The 18,908-nt window shown below is 42.8% G+C and overlaps 2 protein-coding genes across 3 annotated transcripts in view; one reads left to right on the forward strand and one right to left on the reverse strand.

The window, feature by feature from the left end:
- CACNA2D3 (calcium voltage-gated channel auxiliary subunit alpha2delta 3) overlaps positions 1-18,908 on the reverse strand; it is an 870,293-nt gene that overhangs the window by 125,434 nt on the left and 725,951 nt on the right. The window lies entirely within an intron of this gene.
- On the forward strand, positions 2,180-11,632 carry LRTM1 (leucine rich repeats and transmembrane domains 1). Its single transcript, XM_013973470.2, has 3 exons — positions 2,180-2,896; positions 5,191-5,787; positions 11,126-11,632. Exons 1-3 carry the CDS (start codon positions 2,890-2,892, stop codon positions 11,557-11,559), a joined length of 1,038 nt encoding a protein of 345 aa, XP_013828924.1. The 5' UTR covers positions 2,180-2,889; the 3' UTR covers positions 11,560-11,632.

Below are 18,908 nucleotides of genomic sequence, written 5' to 3' on the forward strand. Positions count from 1 at the left end.
GCTGGGAGCAGTGAGTCAAAACCCTTTGAGGTCTGTGAAGACATACTACTTTACAGGAGACCCCACTTCTGATCATCTGCTCTACCAGACCCGTGCTGTGAATGCAGCCCTTGATCCTCCCTGCATCCTGTGAGGCTGGCATTCCACAAATGAGGAAGCTGAGGCTCCGAGAAAGTGAACGATCTGCCTAAGACCATACAACCTGAGAGCACAAGCACCATGAAAGTGTGCTTCCTCGTTGAGCCACACAGGCTGACTCTAACTGCAGGTATGCTCAACTGCCCACAGTTTTCCTAGGCAGTGTCCTGGCCTCTTAATACCCAACCAGCCCATCAGTGGATACATTGTTTTCAGACCTCTGAGTCCATGAGACTTGGACCCTAGCGGGCTCTGCAGGACACCAAACAGCTCTGCTGCAGCCCAAAGAGACACCTAAATTCTTTATTTGTCCGAGCTCCCCATAAGTCTGTAAGTACAAAGCCTTTCAATCCCACTCAAGCGTTCTACCAGAATGACAAAGTTCTGACATAAGAGGGCGCTAAAGATCCTCCTCCTCAGCCCTCTCATTGTACAGACAAGGAAATGGTGGAGGATCTGCCCAGCAGGGTGGCGGCAGTGGGAGCAGGTGACAGCTAGCTGTGGTGAGCAGTGACAGTAGTGGCTAGGCAGTGGGACAGAGCAGGGTTTCACAGCTATAGCCTGTGGGTCCATCCAGTCCTCCGCCTGTTTTGTTTTTATTAATAAAGTTTTACTGGGGCTCGGGCACACCATTTGTTTCCAGATTGTGGTTGGTACATGCTATAACATCAGAGTAGTTGCAACAGACACTGCGTGACCATAATGTCTTAAATATTTACCATCAGCGCTTTACAAAAAAAGTTTGCTTGCCCCTGGGAAAGACAGAAGCACACAGCTTGTAAGTTATCAGAAGCTTTCCAGTTCTTAGAGGGACCGTTAGGTTCACAGGTGTTTGTTACATTCTGGCCCACTGATGACTGCTCCACACAGACCGTGATGGTCATGCATCGTACAGGAAGAGTTATTAAATCCTGCACCTGAGAGTAGACAGGAAAAAAGGAGGGAAGGAAGGGAGAAAGAAAGGAACCCTTTAGTCCTTATGAAGATTTAAATGCCTCTTTATTGCCTGTGCTTGGCTTTACGGCACTGCTTTCCGGATGCTCAAAGAATGCTGGGGAGAAGGACTCAAGACGAAGGAAGCGGATTTTCAGGAAGGAGGCAAGATGCGTATCTTAGGCTCCATGAGGCTGGAAGGAGCTTGTCCAAAGGAGCAATGGGATCCCAAACAGCAGGCCATTAAGGACAGTCACAATGCAGTTTTTCCCTTCATTCCCAAGGGGCCTCTTGCCTCGGTACCACCAGAGTGGCATGAGGGGCCAGGCCTCTGGGTGTTTTGTCAGGACCCCCCTCCTGCCTACTGAGTCAAGGGTGAGTCGAATGCTAGCAGCATAGAAGCCTTGGAAAGCGCTCTTGGGTGATTGTGACCGTTTATTAAGGTACAATATGAATGCATTGTTTCACGAAATCCTGAGAGCAATCTCGTAAAAGAAAAACTACTGTCTTTCTTTTAGAGACGAAGACAAGGGGTTTTCAGTGGGCAAGTTACTTGCCCAGAGACATCAAGCTAGTGAGTGGTGAAGCCGAATTCAAACCCAGATCCAGCTGATTTCAAATCCCAACCTCAACCGCTTTATTATACTGCTTTCGGCCAAGGATTCCACTTCATGCTGCCTCAGGAAAAGCATGGCTTTTACCTTCTTTACAGGAGTTGCTGGAGGCATGTGGGACATTTTGGCATGCTGAAGGGCAGCTTTGACGCTGAAATCCCACCTTAGCAAATGGCAGGGCATTTGCACATTCAAAGAAACGTTCCAGTCCCTGGTGGGAAAGTTTCCAGTGGCTTCAATTACAGAACAGTCACAGTTCATTGACGCCTGATGATCATGAGGGCAGCTTTATTGTTTTATATGTGAAAAATGAGGAAAGGGCCAGAACCTCAGCGTTAGGGAAATGATGAAAGATTGAGAAGTATTTCCAAAAGCATGCAAACTGAGAGGTCAATTCAATGGGGGCGGGAGAGGGGGGACGGTGGGAGGAGAACAAGCAAAGAAGCAGCTGAGAAGTATTTGCGGCACCAGGGAGAAGAGGTTGTGATGTCCACGAAAGGAAACCATGGCTATGAATTTCAGGGCATCGAGACCCTGTCAACACAGCTAATCCCTACGGATGTTGGCTGAATAAGCCTTCGGTGACCAAACAGTGCACTGTGGAAACCGTGTCAGCCTCCGGCAGGTCAATTTGTCCTCATATTACACACTCTGCTGGCTCTGTTGCTAGAACCCCAGATCGAGGATCCACGGCGAGCATCTCCCAACTTGACATGGGTTGACACAGCATGGTTAATAAGTCAACAGAATTCAGAAAACAGGACCGGATTAAGAAGGCAGTTTTATTTTGGTGCCCTGGACTTCAAGCAGATTAAATAATCAAAAAGCCGGAGCCATCGGGGTCATGTTTGAATGCTACAGCTGTTCACTGAGGTTTGACAAACATTCTTTCTGTGGCTCCTCGTCTCAATGGGAAAGGCAGCGATGATCCTGGGAAGGGCAACACTCTAAGAAAGAAGGAGGGAGCACAATCAAAAGATCCTCTTATGGAAAACAATCCAGATGGAGACAGGGAAAGGGCTGCTTAAATAAGTGGTCTCCTGAAAGCGACAACTGTTCCCTGTGCTGAAGAAAAGCACCGGCAGGATTCAGGAAAAAAGTGAATGAAACCTGGACTTGGAGTCTGCCGTGCCCTCGATGTGTTGACTGCAGATTAATAAAGGTGGGCTTCAGGTTCCGCGGGCAAGCCGGTGGAGACTCAGTCATGGAAGGTGAGCCAAGATCAATCCCCTCACGCCTTAGAAAGCAGGACCCCCACCCCCCAACTAAGGAAGGTATCTGTGGGAAGTTGTCTTTCTCACAAGACCAAACAGATGCTATAAATGTCTCATGTTTGTGCCATGCTGGGTCAGAGTAAAAGAGAGTGGACAAATGTACCTAATCATGAATGGGTATGCAGTTGGCCTGTTATGGGCCATTTCAGAGAAAATACAGTCCTTCAGGTTGGAGTTCATATATCATCTACAAGTCGGGGGGGTGGGGGAGGTGGGAGTGGCATGATTTTCTGCAGTTAATGAATGCTTGGGTGAGGCAGAGCTCAAGTGAGGGGTGGCAACTCTCCTCTGAACAGAAGCTGCTTTAGCACTGAGACGTATATTATTTGCAAAATTATAGAAAAGAAAACAAGGTTTTCCTCTTTTACATGCTGCAAGAGGGAACTGGACTGTAATGCTTTGCATCCCTTGAGCGAAACTAAACTGAGCAAAATTTCCTTCAGAAGGCTTTCCAAACATCTTTCCTCTTGCCTTAAAGAACGGTTCACAGCATCAGAGAAAGAGAATTGAAAGGACAAAGGGGAAAAGGCTCCATGCACTTGACAGCCACATTGTACATTTCCCTAGTTAAGGCCAAAAACAGACAAACTGAAAATCTCCTCTTAAGAACTTTCTTTACAAGCAGATAATCATCTTAAGATTTAAATATTATTGCCTGGCCCTGTGAATTCCTCTACCAATTTAACAAAATGTCCTTGATGGATGTTTGCCATCTTGAAATTTAAGTCTCAGGAAAAAGAAGGGAGCGATCAAGCTCCACTGGAGATTGACCTAGCAGTGCCTGAGAGAATGTCAACTCAGCATCCTCTTCAAACCTGGCAAGGAGGCACCTATCGAATCTAGAGCCCCCGTACACATTTCTACAGAGCCAAGGAGCCCTGTGTAAGGATGCCTTCTGCTCCATCATTTGTCCCGAAAGAAACTGCAACAACTCAAATGCTCATCAGTACAAGAGTGGCTAAATAATAAATCTGGCAAGGCCTCCCCACCAAATACTCCACAGAAGCTAGAAGGAATGAATGGACTCTCTGTGCATCCCTGTGGATGGATCAGTTTTGAGTGACTAAACTGCAAATGAAACATACCAATGATTATTTAGCTTTTTAAAAAACCACCATGCAAAACATTCTGTAATTTGTTTATGTGTGTGTTGTGTATGTATGTGTATGTAGAAATATTTACAGGCAGTAAAGCACAGCACGTAAGAACCCTGATAGACTCTGGAAGCAGACTGCCTGGGTTCAGATCATGATTCTACTACTTCTGAATGACCTTGGACAAGTGATTTAGCTTCTTGGTGCCTCAGTTTCATCACCTTTAATATGTGCATAATAAAAGATACCGAATTACAAGATTAGGAGGGCTAAATGAATTAATATATATAAAGCACTTTCAATAATGCCTGGCTCAAAATATGAGCTATAAAGCTATTTGTGATTTTGTTGTTTTTAAAAGGCCTGGTGGGATGCAATCGTAACGGTAGGGAAGGCGGTGGTGGGGAGCGGTTCCTGCTGGAAAAGATGATATGGGTGCTAATCAAAGGGAGTTTAACTTATCAGCAATGCGCTGTTTCTTTGAGTTAAGGGAAAAAAGAGATGAAGCAAATATGGCAACCTATGAATAACTGACAGAACTCTGTTACAGGAACATGAGTATTTATCATGCTATTTTAATGCTTTTCTTTGTTTTAAAATCTCTTGAACAAAAAAGGAGCAGAGACAATCATCACTCGTGGAAGTATTACACTTGGAAGACGGACGTCGATTTGTAAGAATGCTTCAGACCTGTCCCATCTAATATGCACCACTAGCACCTATGGCTATCTAAATTTCAACTGATAAAAATTAAATGGAAATAAAAATTCTGTTTCTTGACTGCAGTAGTCACATTCCAAGAGCTCTGAAGTCACATGAAGCTGGTGGCTATCATATTAGACAGTAGATACAGATCATTCCCATCACCATAGAGAGTTCTATTGGACAGCATGGTCTGGAGCATACTTTTGAGAAATGTGAATATCTGAACTCCCTCTCATGGTCCTAAAGTTCTGGTCCTAGATAATTCTGCTGCTTCATACAAAGGGCACATGCCCCCCAAAAATATTTTTTTCACATTTTTACTTGATAACTTATGTCATCTACCTTCTGGTTACCTGTGAACTTAAAGCGGGAACAAAAGCTGATACCACTTACAAACTGGTTCCTATCTCAGTTTCTTTCTGTTTGTTGTAGGTGAACTGTTCCTGCTTTCCAGTATGATTTTCCTGCTCCCGGTGGTGTGTGGCTGCCCAGAGAGATGCCGCTGTCACTCACCTTCGAATTCTGTAGACTGCAGCCGGCAGGGTCTGGCTGAAATCCCTTCGGATCTGCCTCCTCAGACTCTAACGCTGCACTTACAAGATAACCAGATCCACCAGCTTCCGACTTCTGCATTTAAATCAGTGCCACAGCTCACAACCTTGAACTTGTACAACAATTCTCTTTCAAATCTGACCCCCGGAGTTTTCCATGGACTTCAGCACTTGAGGGTCTTAAACCTAACTCAGAACTCCCTGCATTCCCTGGAAAGCAGACTATTCCATTCTCTCCCACAGCTGAGGGAGCTCGATTTGTCATCAAACAATATAAGTCACCTTCCTGCATCCCTAGGTGAGCCTTGGGAGAACCTGACCGTTCTTGCGATCCAGCAAAACCAGCTTCGGCAGCTTGATCGAGCCCTCCTAGAATCCATGCCCAGAATGAAGCATTTATTTCTCAAAGACAACCTCTGGAAATGCAACTGTCACTTGCTCAGTCTTAAACTCTGGCTGGAAACATTTGTCTATAAAGGTCAGTAACTAACGCCTATCCCCTCAACCGTGTATGATCAGCTTAGGAGAAACCTCAATGGTTCTCTGCATTAGAAGGGACGCTGAAAAGTGTTTGAGGGATCTGTGTAAGCTTTTGCACACTGATGTCATTTCACGGTATGGCAAAAGAGGCAAGTGAATCATTAAGGGTGTTTCAAATCAGGTATTTAAATTCATCTACAGATACGATTCATGGAAACAACTTTCCACTTTTTTCCCCTCTCCACCCCAACTTTCCACTTTTTGATTAATACCACCATTAAGTTATTTATCTGGAAACTGTAGGCCCTTAAGAAAGAAGGAAATCAATCCACCTAAATATTGGGTTGGCCAAATTTTCATAAGAAAAGCTCGAACAAACTTTTTGACCAATCCAATAACTACTCAATTCTGAAGTGACAACAAATTCTGATTTTCAAGTGTGATCCAACTGGGGGCATGGTATTTCTCCTTAGGACTGCCCCTCCTTTTTTCTCTGCTTCTGACCATTTGACAGCTACGAAACTTCACTAAGATTACCCATTCTGCTTTAGCAGACACCACTGTTACTAAAACTGAGTACAATACGGCTCCCTTTCCAAAGGGAACAAGTATTTCTTTAACCAGATGTCAAAAACAAAGCAAGAGATCCCAGAATACTAAAGATGAGGGGATCTGGAAATCACTCAGAGGTCAGCAAACTATATAGCCTAAGAGCCAGATCTGGCCCACCTATTTTTGTAAATAAAGCTTTGTTGGAACACATTCACATCCATTTATTATTTACTGTCTGGCTGTTTCTGCATTAAAGATTGAGGTTGAATAGTTGGGACAGAGACTATGGCAAGGCTTAAAAAATCAACCATCTGGCTCTTTATAGGAAAGTTTGCCAACCCCTCCTAACTCAAAGCTAGTCTATTATCAATAGGAAACGGATGCCCGAAGATGTTTAGTGACTTGATGCAGATCACAGAGGAGAAGCACAGACAAGAGCAGAAGGAGCAGCTTTAGGTCTTGGTCCTACACTCCCTCCTCTGCATCACAGTGCTTCTTTCCTCCTAACTTTTAAGTGTCATTCATTCATTCATACTAAACTTGAGTGAATTTTACATGCCATGGACATTTCAAGGTGCTGAGAAAGAGTCAGTGAATAAGAAAATCCCTATCATCATGGGCATTACATCCTGACAGTAGAAAACATGTTCAATAAAACAAATATATATATCTATGTCAGAGAGCAGTTAGTGCTAGAGGCAGCATGAAGGGAGAGAGTGATGGAATAAGGGTTACATTTCAGCTGTGAAGGACAGGGAAGGCCCCTGCAAGGAGGTGATATGGGGGAGCAGAACTGGAATAATGAGGGGAAATAAGCCATGAGATAACTCGTGAAAAGGACAGTAGCTGCAGAGGACCTGAGGGGGAAGTAAGCTTGGCTTCACTGAGGGACAGAAGGAGGGACAAGCGAGTGGCTAGAGCAGGGGAAGGGAGTGGGAGAGGCTAAGGCAGCACAGAGCCAGGTCATGCTGAAATGTGCAGAGCCGGCTGAGACATTTGGATTTTATTTTAGGCAAGATGGAAATGTCTTGAAGAATTTTAGTCAGGCGAACAATATGATCTGATTACATTTTAAAAGGTCACTGTGGTGACTCTAGGGAGATCAAACCAAAGGCTGCAGAAGAAGAATCAGGGGGATGAGGGAGAAAGTGATTTCAGTCTTCCAGGGAAGATGACGGTGGCCCAAACTAGGACGATGAGAAATAATCAGCTTTGGGAGATATTTAGAATAATGAACTGATAGAATTTACTAACGGGTTGGAACTGGATATAAGGAAAACAGAGAATATTATAGGAAATACAATTTTGTTTCGTCCTCCAGGAGTAAGCAGATAAAGGTGATGCCAGTAGCTGACGAGGGTCAGGCTGTGGAATGGGGGAAATGGGCAAGTGTATGTGGAAGGTGGTAAATCAAGAGCTCAATGTGGGGCATGTCAAGTTTGGGACGCCCATTACATTGTCAAGGAGTGATGCTGAGTTGATGGATGTATATCTGAGCCCATAATTTGGGAAGATATCAGAGATCCAGACATGGAATCAAGAGAGGGAATCAAGAGAGTCTGGATAGTTGCAGCAGTTACACAGAAGGAAGTGGAGGAGAACACATGGGTTCAAATAAACACTATTGATTTAAGAATCTCTCTCAACAATAGAATAGTCAGTAGCTTATCATTAACCAGGTAATTTTCCAGTTGACTTACAACAGAGGTCATATGATTTGACAAAAATCTTTCTTAAAGGAGGCTTCAAATAAAACTGTTTACATCTAGAGGTCAAGTGGCTTTACCTACTGTGTTGTGCATGAGATAGTAAGCATAAGGCAAACCATCACAGAAAGATGGTTTTCATGAAAGGAGAGTATTTCTTGACAAAAAAATGGATCTCAGGTCCAGGAAACTAGAAGCAACATAGGGAGGGATATAGCTCCCCCTACTCTGTCACAAACTCACTGGTGATCTTTGGGCAAATTAATGTTCCTCACTAACCCTCTGTGTCACCAGGTGGAACTGACAGTGTTAAGCCAGGGAGTTCCTAAGACCAATTCTGGTCCTCAGGCTCCTCAATGCAATTTAACACTCCCTCATGGCAGAGCTGCCCCACCCAGACAACAGCCTTTCTCTGAAGGAAGGCAAAACTGATCTGGGATAACAAGACCTGGGTGTCAAAATGACTAAATAAAACCAGCAAATAAATGCAAATATAGGAGACAATCTGACTGCCAATGCATGGAATAAAGGCAAAATAAGGTAAGAGATATTGATCAAAACTTTACTTCCCTCCGAGGGGGAACAAAATACATGGAGGATGAAGCAGAGGATTTTGTGGCCTGGAAGTGTCATTCACTGGTTCCACTGGCCAGAATTCAGTCAGGTGGCTTCAATTTGACCACAAAGGGTGAGGAAATTTCATCTTCCTCTGGACCCAACAATCAAAGGAAAGGAAAAAAAAGTGCTTTGATGAGTATTTAATGTCTCCTTCAAGAACATGCACATAGATTTTCTAATTAGCCTTCCTCTCTCCATTCATAAGTTAACAAATCATCTTTATGCCAATAGTTAACTGTACTAAACATTTATTCTGGGCTAGGAACTGTGCTAAACAGTTGACATACTTTATTCAGCTGAGTCCTCAGAGCAATCTTGTGAAGTGAATTTCATTATTACCCTGGTTTCTCACTTTCCAGATGAGCAAGCAGAGGCACAGAATGGTCAGGTAACTTGCTTAGGGTTGCAAAGCTAAGTAGTGGTCAGACTTAGGATATGAATCTCGTTTCACCCCAAGATAGGGGTTAAGAGCTGCTAGCTGCCAGATGATGGATAATAAGAGTGCTTGGAAAGCTGGAGCCTCTTGAATTGTCAACTTCTATGAATCCAGAAGAGATTGAGGCCCTCAAGTTGTCATTGGCAGATCTGCCTCCTGAGGGTGGCTGAGGAGATGGTGGAGGAAGGCTGGGAAGTGAGTCCTGGCTGAGGACACAGGAGAGCATGGAGCTCTTGATGGCCACAACCCCGGCCTTCCAGCCACATCCCAGGCTCTCGTCTATGTATTCTCTTGGCTTTGGGTCCTGAGGCCACGCCTCCCACCCTAATAGTTAAAACAGGAAGCCAGTAACAGGAGAAGCGAACTTAACCCTGGAGTGGCGAGGTGAACCGCCCCAGTCTAGGTCTAAGTCAGCTATTGGAATTGCTGGTTCCCCAGGTTCAGTACTGAAACACTCCCTGAGACAGAGATCTTCAATCACAGCCTGTTGGCACCTTGTGATCATCCAGGGCATGCACCCCGCACCTCTGGCCTGCTGTACCTCAGCTCAAGAAAGGAGAGATTCCTATTGTCATTTTGCTTTCGAGTTGAGGTTCTTGCCTCAGGGGATCACTGAAGAAGCCAGATCAGGCCCAGGAGACTCTGGCAATAGGTGATTCAGTTCAAGCAGCAAAAGCAAAAAGACATGAGTGTTGAATTTCGCCATGGCCACCAACCCCAGAGTGGCTTGGGCCACAGCAACCCTTGAACTGCAAAATGGCCCTCTCTATTAATAGGGCCACAGTAGGATTCAGCTTATAAATTTAGGTAGAATGGATGTGAGGACATTCCCCAAGTTGTGAAGTGCTGTACAAAGGTTCTAAACACTGAAGTGACAACCTCCTGCATGGGAATTTCTGGTATAGTTTCATAATCCACCTATGATGTGTACAAAGAAATCTCCAGTCTAACTAAGATTAGTGTCACAATTCATGGAGGTAAGGATCTATGGAGGGTCACTGTGTTAATTCCATGGACCTCACAACATTCCAGAGGGAGAGAGGACATGAGTATAGTGGGAAAAACTGGGATCATAGGAGTGGGCCAGGTTTCAGTGTTGATCCATCCACTTTTAACCTGAATGACCCTGGACAAAAATTACCCATTTTAGCAGAGTTGTGAGGACTTATCTAACAGTGCTTTGTAATCAAAACAGATACAAGTAGGATGTTTTTGTCAAAATTAGTCAGAGAAGTTGATCTGTCTGAGGTCAAATAGCAAATTGTTGGTCAAATTTGGCCAGGATAGAATCTGTTCATCCACTGCTCTTTCTAGAAAAGGATTTCTAGGTCCTCAAATACCCCCTGTAGCTCACATACCTGAGGAAATCAATCCCCTTTCCACAGAATGGAAATTGAGTCTTAGAAAGTTTGGTACTCAAAATACTAAATATTTCGAGGTCTGAGGAGGCACGTTAATTGTACTTAATCCCATGAATGTACTACGTATTCCTGTCAAACCTTCAGATACACAAAACACTCACAGGACCGCCGACTTCCCCATTTGGCATCACGGAAGAGTGATGGTAGAGACATAGGGTCTTTGAAATTAACACATAACATCACAAGAAAAGACATTTGTTTTCATTATTTATTTCTCAGGTCTCCAGTGGTGGTTTGGCACAATAGATTTCTTGTGTGGCAGGGCTCATTAGGGCGAGCGACAGTGCCCTCGGCTGGCCTCCAGCGCCCCTCCTGTCAGCTTTTGCATTGTTTCCCCTTGGCATTTACAAGGTAAAGGTGACCTGGCTTCTAATGAATTCTTGGTCATACATAATTGCCCATTTAGTGTGTGGCATTTTTAGCATGTAGCCAATTTAGACATCTTAAAATCATAAAATATGGCTGTTAAATTCTTTGACTCCAGGGAGGGGGAAAAAAAAAAGGTGTTTTATAAATTCCATCTGCCTCAGTTTTGCAGGCTGAGGATTTGGGAGTTCGGTTGTATCAGGCTCTGCTATCACTCTTTGTTTTTGTTTCTTAAAGGGGGAATAACCGACAGCGTCATCTGTGTGTCACCAGACACTTGGAAGGGAAAGGACCTCCTTGAAATCCCTCACGAGCTGTACCACCCCTGCCCTTTTCCTTCTCTACACCTGCAGTCCTCACAGGTGCCGCAGCTAGGTGCTGCCCACCGGGCTGTCCCCAGGCTCTCCGACAGCCACAGCAGAGGGGAGCGAGACCACCGGGAGTGTGAGGTCAAACCCAAGCCAAGGCCGGCCAATCTGCGCCACGCCGTGGCCACCATCGTCATAACAGGGGTGGTGTGTGGGATTGTGTGTCTCATGATGCTGGCAGCCGCCATCTACGGCTGCACCTATGCAGCTATCACAGCCCAGTACCATGGGGGACGCTTGGCTCAAACCAATGAGCCCACGAAGACAGAAGGAAAAGAGCTGTTTGACAGCTCACTGGCCTGAGAACTTTCATCTCAAATAGGAATAATCATTTTCAACCAGAAAACAGTTTCTGAGTAGGGTTGATGGGTCACTGTTACTGCCTCATTTTTTTTCCAAAAGGAAAAAAAAAGATGTGTCTGTAAAATATATATATATGTATATACATAGATATTTAGACTTCCCTTAGACTTTCCTTGTGGCTCAGCCAGTGGGCTTCCCTAGTGGCTCAGTTGGTAAAGAATCTGCCTGCAATGCGGGAGACCTGGGTTTTATCCCTGGGTTGGGAAAATTCCCTGGAGAAGGAAAAGGCTACTCACTCCAGTATTCTGGCCTAAAGAATTCCATGGACTATATAGTCCTTGGGGTTGCAAAGAGTCGGACATGACTGAGCAACTTTCACTTTCACTTTGTGTCTCAGCCAGTAAGGAGTCTGCCTGCAATGCAGGAGACCCGGGTTTGATCTCTGGGTTGGGAAGATCCCCTGGAGAAGGAAATGGCAACCCACTCCAGTATTTTTGCCTGGAAAATCCCCATGGTCAGAGGATCCTGGCAGGCTACAGTTCATGGGGTCACATATATATGTATGCATATATATGTTTATGGAAAGAAATTTATGTAGAGATTTTTTTTAATATATTAATACCATAGTTGAAATAGATATTATAACTTGTGCTCTGTGCCTGAGAAGTTATGACAATTATTCTATGTGGGAAAGGCTGTCCATGGAGAAAGGGAAGGTACCTCTCTTTCAAGGTACTTTTCCCTGCAGTAAGCTGCTTTAACAAAGCAGCTGAAATACAAACACGCACGGCAGTCAGCACGCCTGGGAGCTTTATGGTCCACTGGAAAACTGCCCAATTCTGAGTGCCCGGGAAGAAGTTGGTGATCTTACCCAAGGGGCACTGAATGCTTCTATAATCCAAGTTCATGCTAGACCAGTGATACTTTTAGATGTTAGGTATGTTACACATTTAGCGGGAGTGTCTGTTGGTTGGGAATTTTTGTAGCTTGCCACAAGAGTCAGATTCTATTTAATTTTCTAAATCAGAAAACCATTTGGGGCTCTCTAGGCCACAGAAGAAGAAGAGGGCTCCACGAGTGGATAATACGACTCAGGCGCAAGGTCTGGGGAAGTGTTCTGATGCAAGGGGAAATAACATATAAACAAACACAAAAAGGACGGGGTGGCGGAATTCAGGGCACATATCACCGAAAGGCCATATCCACTAGACGACTGGAATCCTCCTTTTATAACTCTCACAGCAGGAATGAATTTAGGGTGGGCTGAGAGCGAGATAATGGCTTATGTGTATCTGTGTCTACGTACAGAGTGCGCAGAGTGCATAGGCTTGTTCAACCACACCCACACATAAACACAGAGCAATCAGTTTACCCACTAATGAAATGCAGCCGCAGCAGGGTGGAAGCCAGCAGCTGCTGACCACCACCCAGATTGTCTACTCAACACTCTGGGAGAGGAAGTCAGAGGAAGTCTGAAGAGAGTGGGAATTATCAAGAGACTTGAGATATGTGGCAGCAGCCATCCTGAACATTATTTAGGCCAGGGTTTAAAAAAAATCAGGTGTGGCTTGCTTAACTCCACAGACACGGTCCTGAAGAGTTGCATGCAAAGGAAATTTTTGTAAATTGAATCATCATTTTAATGCAGTAGGGGAGCTCGCTATTTAAAGGAACCTTTCATGGAATCTTTCTGTAATGGCAATAATTGACTCCAGATTTATGTATTTTGTAAATTTGCATTTTCTCAGGCTAGGATTTCTTCAAGTAGATTCTACCTGTTCTTTCTCTCATGATGTCCCATCTCATATTTAGAGTCACCTGTTAGTATTAAAGTCATTACACAGAGGAGTTAAGGACTCAGCAAAAGAAGAGAACAGGGTGAGCTGTCCCTCCAGAGGCCTTGACAGACATCACTAATCAATCCCAGCATTCCTCCCCCTGAGCCCTGATGCACCACAGATGCCTTCTTAAGACAGCACTGTAGGCAACCAGAACTAATCAACTGGAGTTGGTTCAAAGGATAAAGCATATTTGCCATTCAGGGTACTGGCTCTGCATTCACTTCTTCAGGGCATGTAACAGTGTTTTGGATCTTAAATCAGTAGTCCATTCCCTAACCTGGCACATGAATGGGAGGTCCATACAGGCTGGAATATTGTTTCTCTGTCTGATGCAGCCAAAGCCTTGCCCAGCAGTGTAAGGAGGTCAGGGGAAAGACAGGTGGACCTACCCTAGCTTACCCTGCAGGACTCACACATCCCAGAGAACATCTATACCTTCTCACAGTGATTCACAACCACTGTGCCCCACCCCACAAGTTAAAGATGGGCCAACTTGTTGGAACAGCAATTTTGCTAAATGATTCTTCTGGGGGGAAACATTTACATTTGATGCTATTTTTTTTTCTGAATATTAAAATAAATCTGGATATGTTAAAGAGTAGACTGAAAAATTACCATGGATTTTAAGATCAAAAAGAGATCTCAGGGAAGGCTGGCTTCTGGGATCGGCTCCATCCCAAGCCTGGTGCCCTCTTTTTGCTCTCTTCATGCACTACTTCAGTGGTGAGACCAAGCATCCCATCTAAGGATGGAGGGATTAATTTCCAGGTAGAAAAAATCTTCCTTGCCCTGGATCATGAGTCCTTGGCCAAGAAAGAAATATGAGAAAGGAAATCGAGATCTTTTTACACATTGTTCTCATTTCACCAAATGTTTCGAGAGTTCGTGCTACGTACCATGCATGGTGAGAGGTGTTCTCATGAACATTCATGTAATCTTGGCAACCAACCCGTGAGATACTTGAACAGATATTACATAACCTGGAAACTTCTGAGACCAACATCGCGTGCCTCTTTCACTGCTGTGATTTTTTTTTTAATTTATTGATTTATTTTTCACTGCTATGATTTAAGACATCCAGTGCACTACGTTCTGCCAGAGGTCTGGTGACTGTGCAGGTCGACCCCATCCCCCTGCCCACAGCGATTACATGTCAGAGATTCCAATCCACCGCAGAAAACCCCGAATGTGGCTAGAATCCTCACTCCTTGACACCCATGTCGTATGAGATTTCTAGGCACAGATGATAACTTGGGCAAATATTCCTGCTTTACGAGATGTCTTTAAGGAAAATTATTAAAACGAAACCTTCTTATATTCACATGTCTATCTTTTGCCTACAGTCACCATAAAGAGAAGTTGGCGATGAAAATAATTACTTACCCTAAAATGTCAACAAGTCTCTCAGCACAGACAAATATAAATCAAATTGTTTAGATTAACAAATGCAGAGTTATCATTCGTTAATAGGAGAAATGAAATGTTTTCTCTGTAAAAAACTTGCAGATGAAAGACTCAATCTGCAGGGTATTCTGTGAGAACTGCAAATTATCTTTCACAAGCACTACAGCTCATGAGGGGTAATTTGCAAACGCCTCATAGATTATTTTCAGCTGTTTATTGCTGCTGTCATATTTATAGATTCTCCTATAAAATGCCCTTCCGTCATAGAGCCTTATTGAAGGAATACTGTGAATAAATATCACGTTTATTGTTGATTGCTCCGAGAAAATTTCGTAAAATATAGTTTCTTCATTATATTTAGTGGAACAGTATCACTATTTTTGCTTTGCTAGAGGTCACAGACTCACAATAGCAGGACCCAAAACTGTGAGGCATATAATGAGGGTGTAGAAGGAATCTCTGTCACAGAGATTGTGGAAAAAGAAGCCATAGTGTCAAATCTATACCTGGCAAGCTTTTAAAATTAAGGCAAATGCCCCTGACTTTGCAGGAACAATCTTGTGCTTCAGATGATAAAACGTCCATGAACAACAATGGATGTTTCATTTTTTTTCTTACAAAAATGGAAGACTTAAAAGTAATCACAGGATTTCCTCCAGAAGGCTCTGAAATCTCATTATTTAAGTTAACCAAGTTACTCCAGAAATTAGACACTCTTAGATCCAAAATATAAAAGGAAGCAGATCAATTTCTAAAATAATCTATCTGTAGCATCGATTATCATAATTACACAATTAATTGTTAGAAATCTGTAGCTTTCTATTGCAGATCAGGAAATAGCTATTTTCACTTGGGTCAAACCCACCAGTGGATCCGATGCTAAATGCTGTGAGACAGAAACCTTCCAGCAAATGATACTCCAGCCCCACATGGTGTCAGTGGGTGTGGCTTCTACACAGCTTCACGGAAATACCCTGTGTTCCCTTATGATGAAAATTATTTACTTATTTATGTTCAAATTTAAATAAGGTCTCAAAGAAACCTCCCTCCCATTGGGAGAGGCAGCTTTGCAATCCCTCATTTTCCTTTCAGATTCTTGACTGGAATATCCACATCTACTTTTCACTTGAATGACACTGAATATTCATTTGGATGGATAGGATGTTACCCAGTTTCAAAGGCTTACCAAGAAGAGAAGAAAAAGAACCAGAGGACTGGGAATTGGGAAGGTCCTTTGGAAGCAGTTAGTCTAGGTGTGGCAAATTTCAGAATAGCTGTGACCAGCTTCCCTACCTGCTTCAGACATTACTAACAGATCTCAGCAAACTTATCTACTGACCCCAGTCAAAGCCTCAGAATCCTTTTAAATCTCTTTTCTAAGTACCTACTCCTGATCAACTGAAGTTGACTTATGTTTCATATTCTTATTTTTACAAACAGGAAATAGAATAATGGAAAATGAAAGAAATTTTTCCAAAGTCACACAGAAAATTAATTGCAGATCTGATAAATGCAGTTACAGGAGCAAAGGGTTAGCATGTATAATACAACACAACCTCTGCCATTATTCACCCATTCTGGTGAACCACGTTATAAGAACTACAGCATTGCTATATTAATTATTTGGATAAGAGCAATAACAGCACTGCCATCGACTTTCATTAAGCACCAGGTTGTGTGCCAGTTGTTTTTAGTGTAATATTTTCATTTTTCTCTACGTCTCAAATTAAGCAAAACACGAGAGCATTTTACTGCCATATCACAGATGAAGATAATTTATTGGGTTTGTGTAATTTGTTCAAGGTCATGTCATTAATGATTAGTGGAGAAGGAATCTGAATGAAGGATGCATGGGTTTCCTTGGGTTTCTTCTCATGCTTCTATTTACTTTTGATTATATTCAGTATTATCCATAATAAATACTTTTTTAAAAATGACTCTTAACTTTTTGGACTGAATAACCAGATAACTACAATAAATTAAGCTTGGAGTCAATTGCATTTAATGGGCTTTGGGGAATGAGATGTTTTTGATGGGAGAGGCAGAGACACTAATCAGACAAGGGAGAGTCAAGGAAAAGAGGTCTGGCTTAGGAACCACCACCTCATGAATGGTGTTAAAAGCCTTGCGAGTGGACAGGGGCCTTGGGGCCCTCCAACATGCATAATCAAGAGATGAACAAAATCGGCAAAGGAGACTGGAGGGTAGGCAGTGAGGTGGGCAAAGAACCAAATAAAGAGGTTTTCAAGGAGAATGTGGTCAACATGGTCAAGTGCTGCTGATAGACCAAGAAAAAAGAACATCGGAAGTTCCATTTTGGATTTGGTAATGTGGGAGCTGTATATAACCTTGACGGGAAATGATTCACTATGGATGAAACCTGGTTGGAGTGGGTTCCAGAAAGCATGAAAGAGAGAAAGTGAGAAGAACACAGAAAAATAAGAAATAACACAAAATAACATAATAAAAGAAATGGGTTTGGCTTAAAAGAACCGGACTATATCAGCAAAAACATGGAAATTGGTCGAAGAAGGCTAGTGAAGCCCAAGCATATAAAATGCCCACGCTCTGTGTTTTCATTCTGAGCTTTCTTTTTATGTTTTAAGACAACTGTACACTCTAGGCTGCCTGAGCTCGGTCACATATAATTTGGCCTTGAAGTAGGAATGACATTCAGACACTGAGCTTGACCTCATGCAGATCTTCTCACCCAGAATAGAATGTGGGAGTTCTTGGTGAGTGCAAACTGTGGGAGGCCATGGGAATAAAGAGCCTTTGATCAGCACTGTTCCCTTTCCCACCACAGACTGGCAAAAGCATTTTCCATGCGCAAGAGTCCACAGACTGACTGTCAAAGCGTTTATGCTAGAGCCTCCAATCGTGCCCTCTCTTCCCAGAGAGGGGAAATGCATGTCAGCTCATTTATCCTCTTTAGCCCTTCACTTAGCCTGAGTCGTATATATACTAGTTTTAACCAAGATCAAAATCCCATTAAGGTCACTAGGAGATTTGACTGGATAAAGGCAGCTAAATAAATCCCCAAATCTCTCATGAGTCGTGTTGGGTGGGGGGAAATCCCAGAAAGTGTTTTCCACCAAAGCATGTGAGGGCATTTCCAATGTTCTACCAAGCATTATATTGATTACACTGTTCAGAGGTTTATAAACTAAAGTGAAGATTAAGCAAATCACTGTCTTGACTGACAGTGATAGCATTTATTTTTAGAAAGCCCAGGACCTTTGATTGGGATATCTCTGTAACCACATATACAAAAATACTAGGCACAATGATGGATACCTTCTGATATAGGAAGCTCTGTCTTCAACATCTACTTACACACTTTTGATTTAAATATTTTCTTCATTTTTATAAGATAAAAATATGGCAAAATAAGTGAGTGAACAAATTAGCATTTTTGGTATTTTTTTTTTAAACAGACCGTGACATATTTTTATCTAAAGCAGGAGTTGGCAAACGGTTTCTCTAAAGAGTCAGACAGTAAATATTTTTGGCTTTTTAGCCCATATGGTCTCTACCCAACTACTCAGCTCTGCCATTTGTGCAAGAAGTTGTCCACAGAAAATATAGACAGGGATGTATTTCAATAAAATATTATTTATAAACATAAGTGGTAGGTATCTGACAAGGTACTTGCATCCAGTATATATAAAGAACTTACTTCTCAACAATAAAAAGATAAATAACCTAATTTAAATACAGGCAAAAGATATGAGCAGACACTTCCCCAGTGAAGATATGCAAGGAGCTGGCATGTACATGAGAAGATGCTTGGTATAGTTAGTTATTAGGGAAATGCAAATCACTTCATTCCCACTAGGATAGCTAAATTAAAAAAGACAGAAATAGCAAGCAATCATAAGTATGAGGAAAAACTGGAAGCCACATACAGTACTGGTGGGATTGTAAAAAGCTGCTGCTGCTTTGGAAAACAGCTTGTCAGTCCTTCAAAATATCAAATCTAGAATTACCTTATGACCCAACAATTCTATTCCACTTTCAACCCAGGAGAAACTATAACATGTATCTGAACAAAAATGTGTACATAAATGTTCATATCAACATTAGTAATAATAGTTGAAAAGT

The sequence above is a fragment of the Capra hircus genome, chromosome 22 (genome assembly GCF_001704415.2).
Source record: "Capra hircus breed San Clemente chromosome 22, ASM170441v1, whole genome shotgun sequence".
Taxonomy (NCBI): Eukaryota; Metazoa; Chordata; class Mammalia; order Artiodactyla; family Bovidae; genus Capra; species Capra hircus.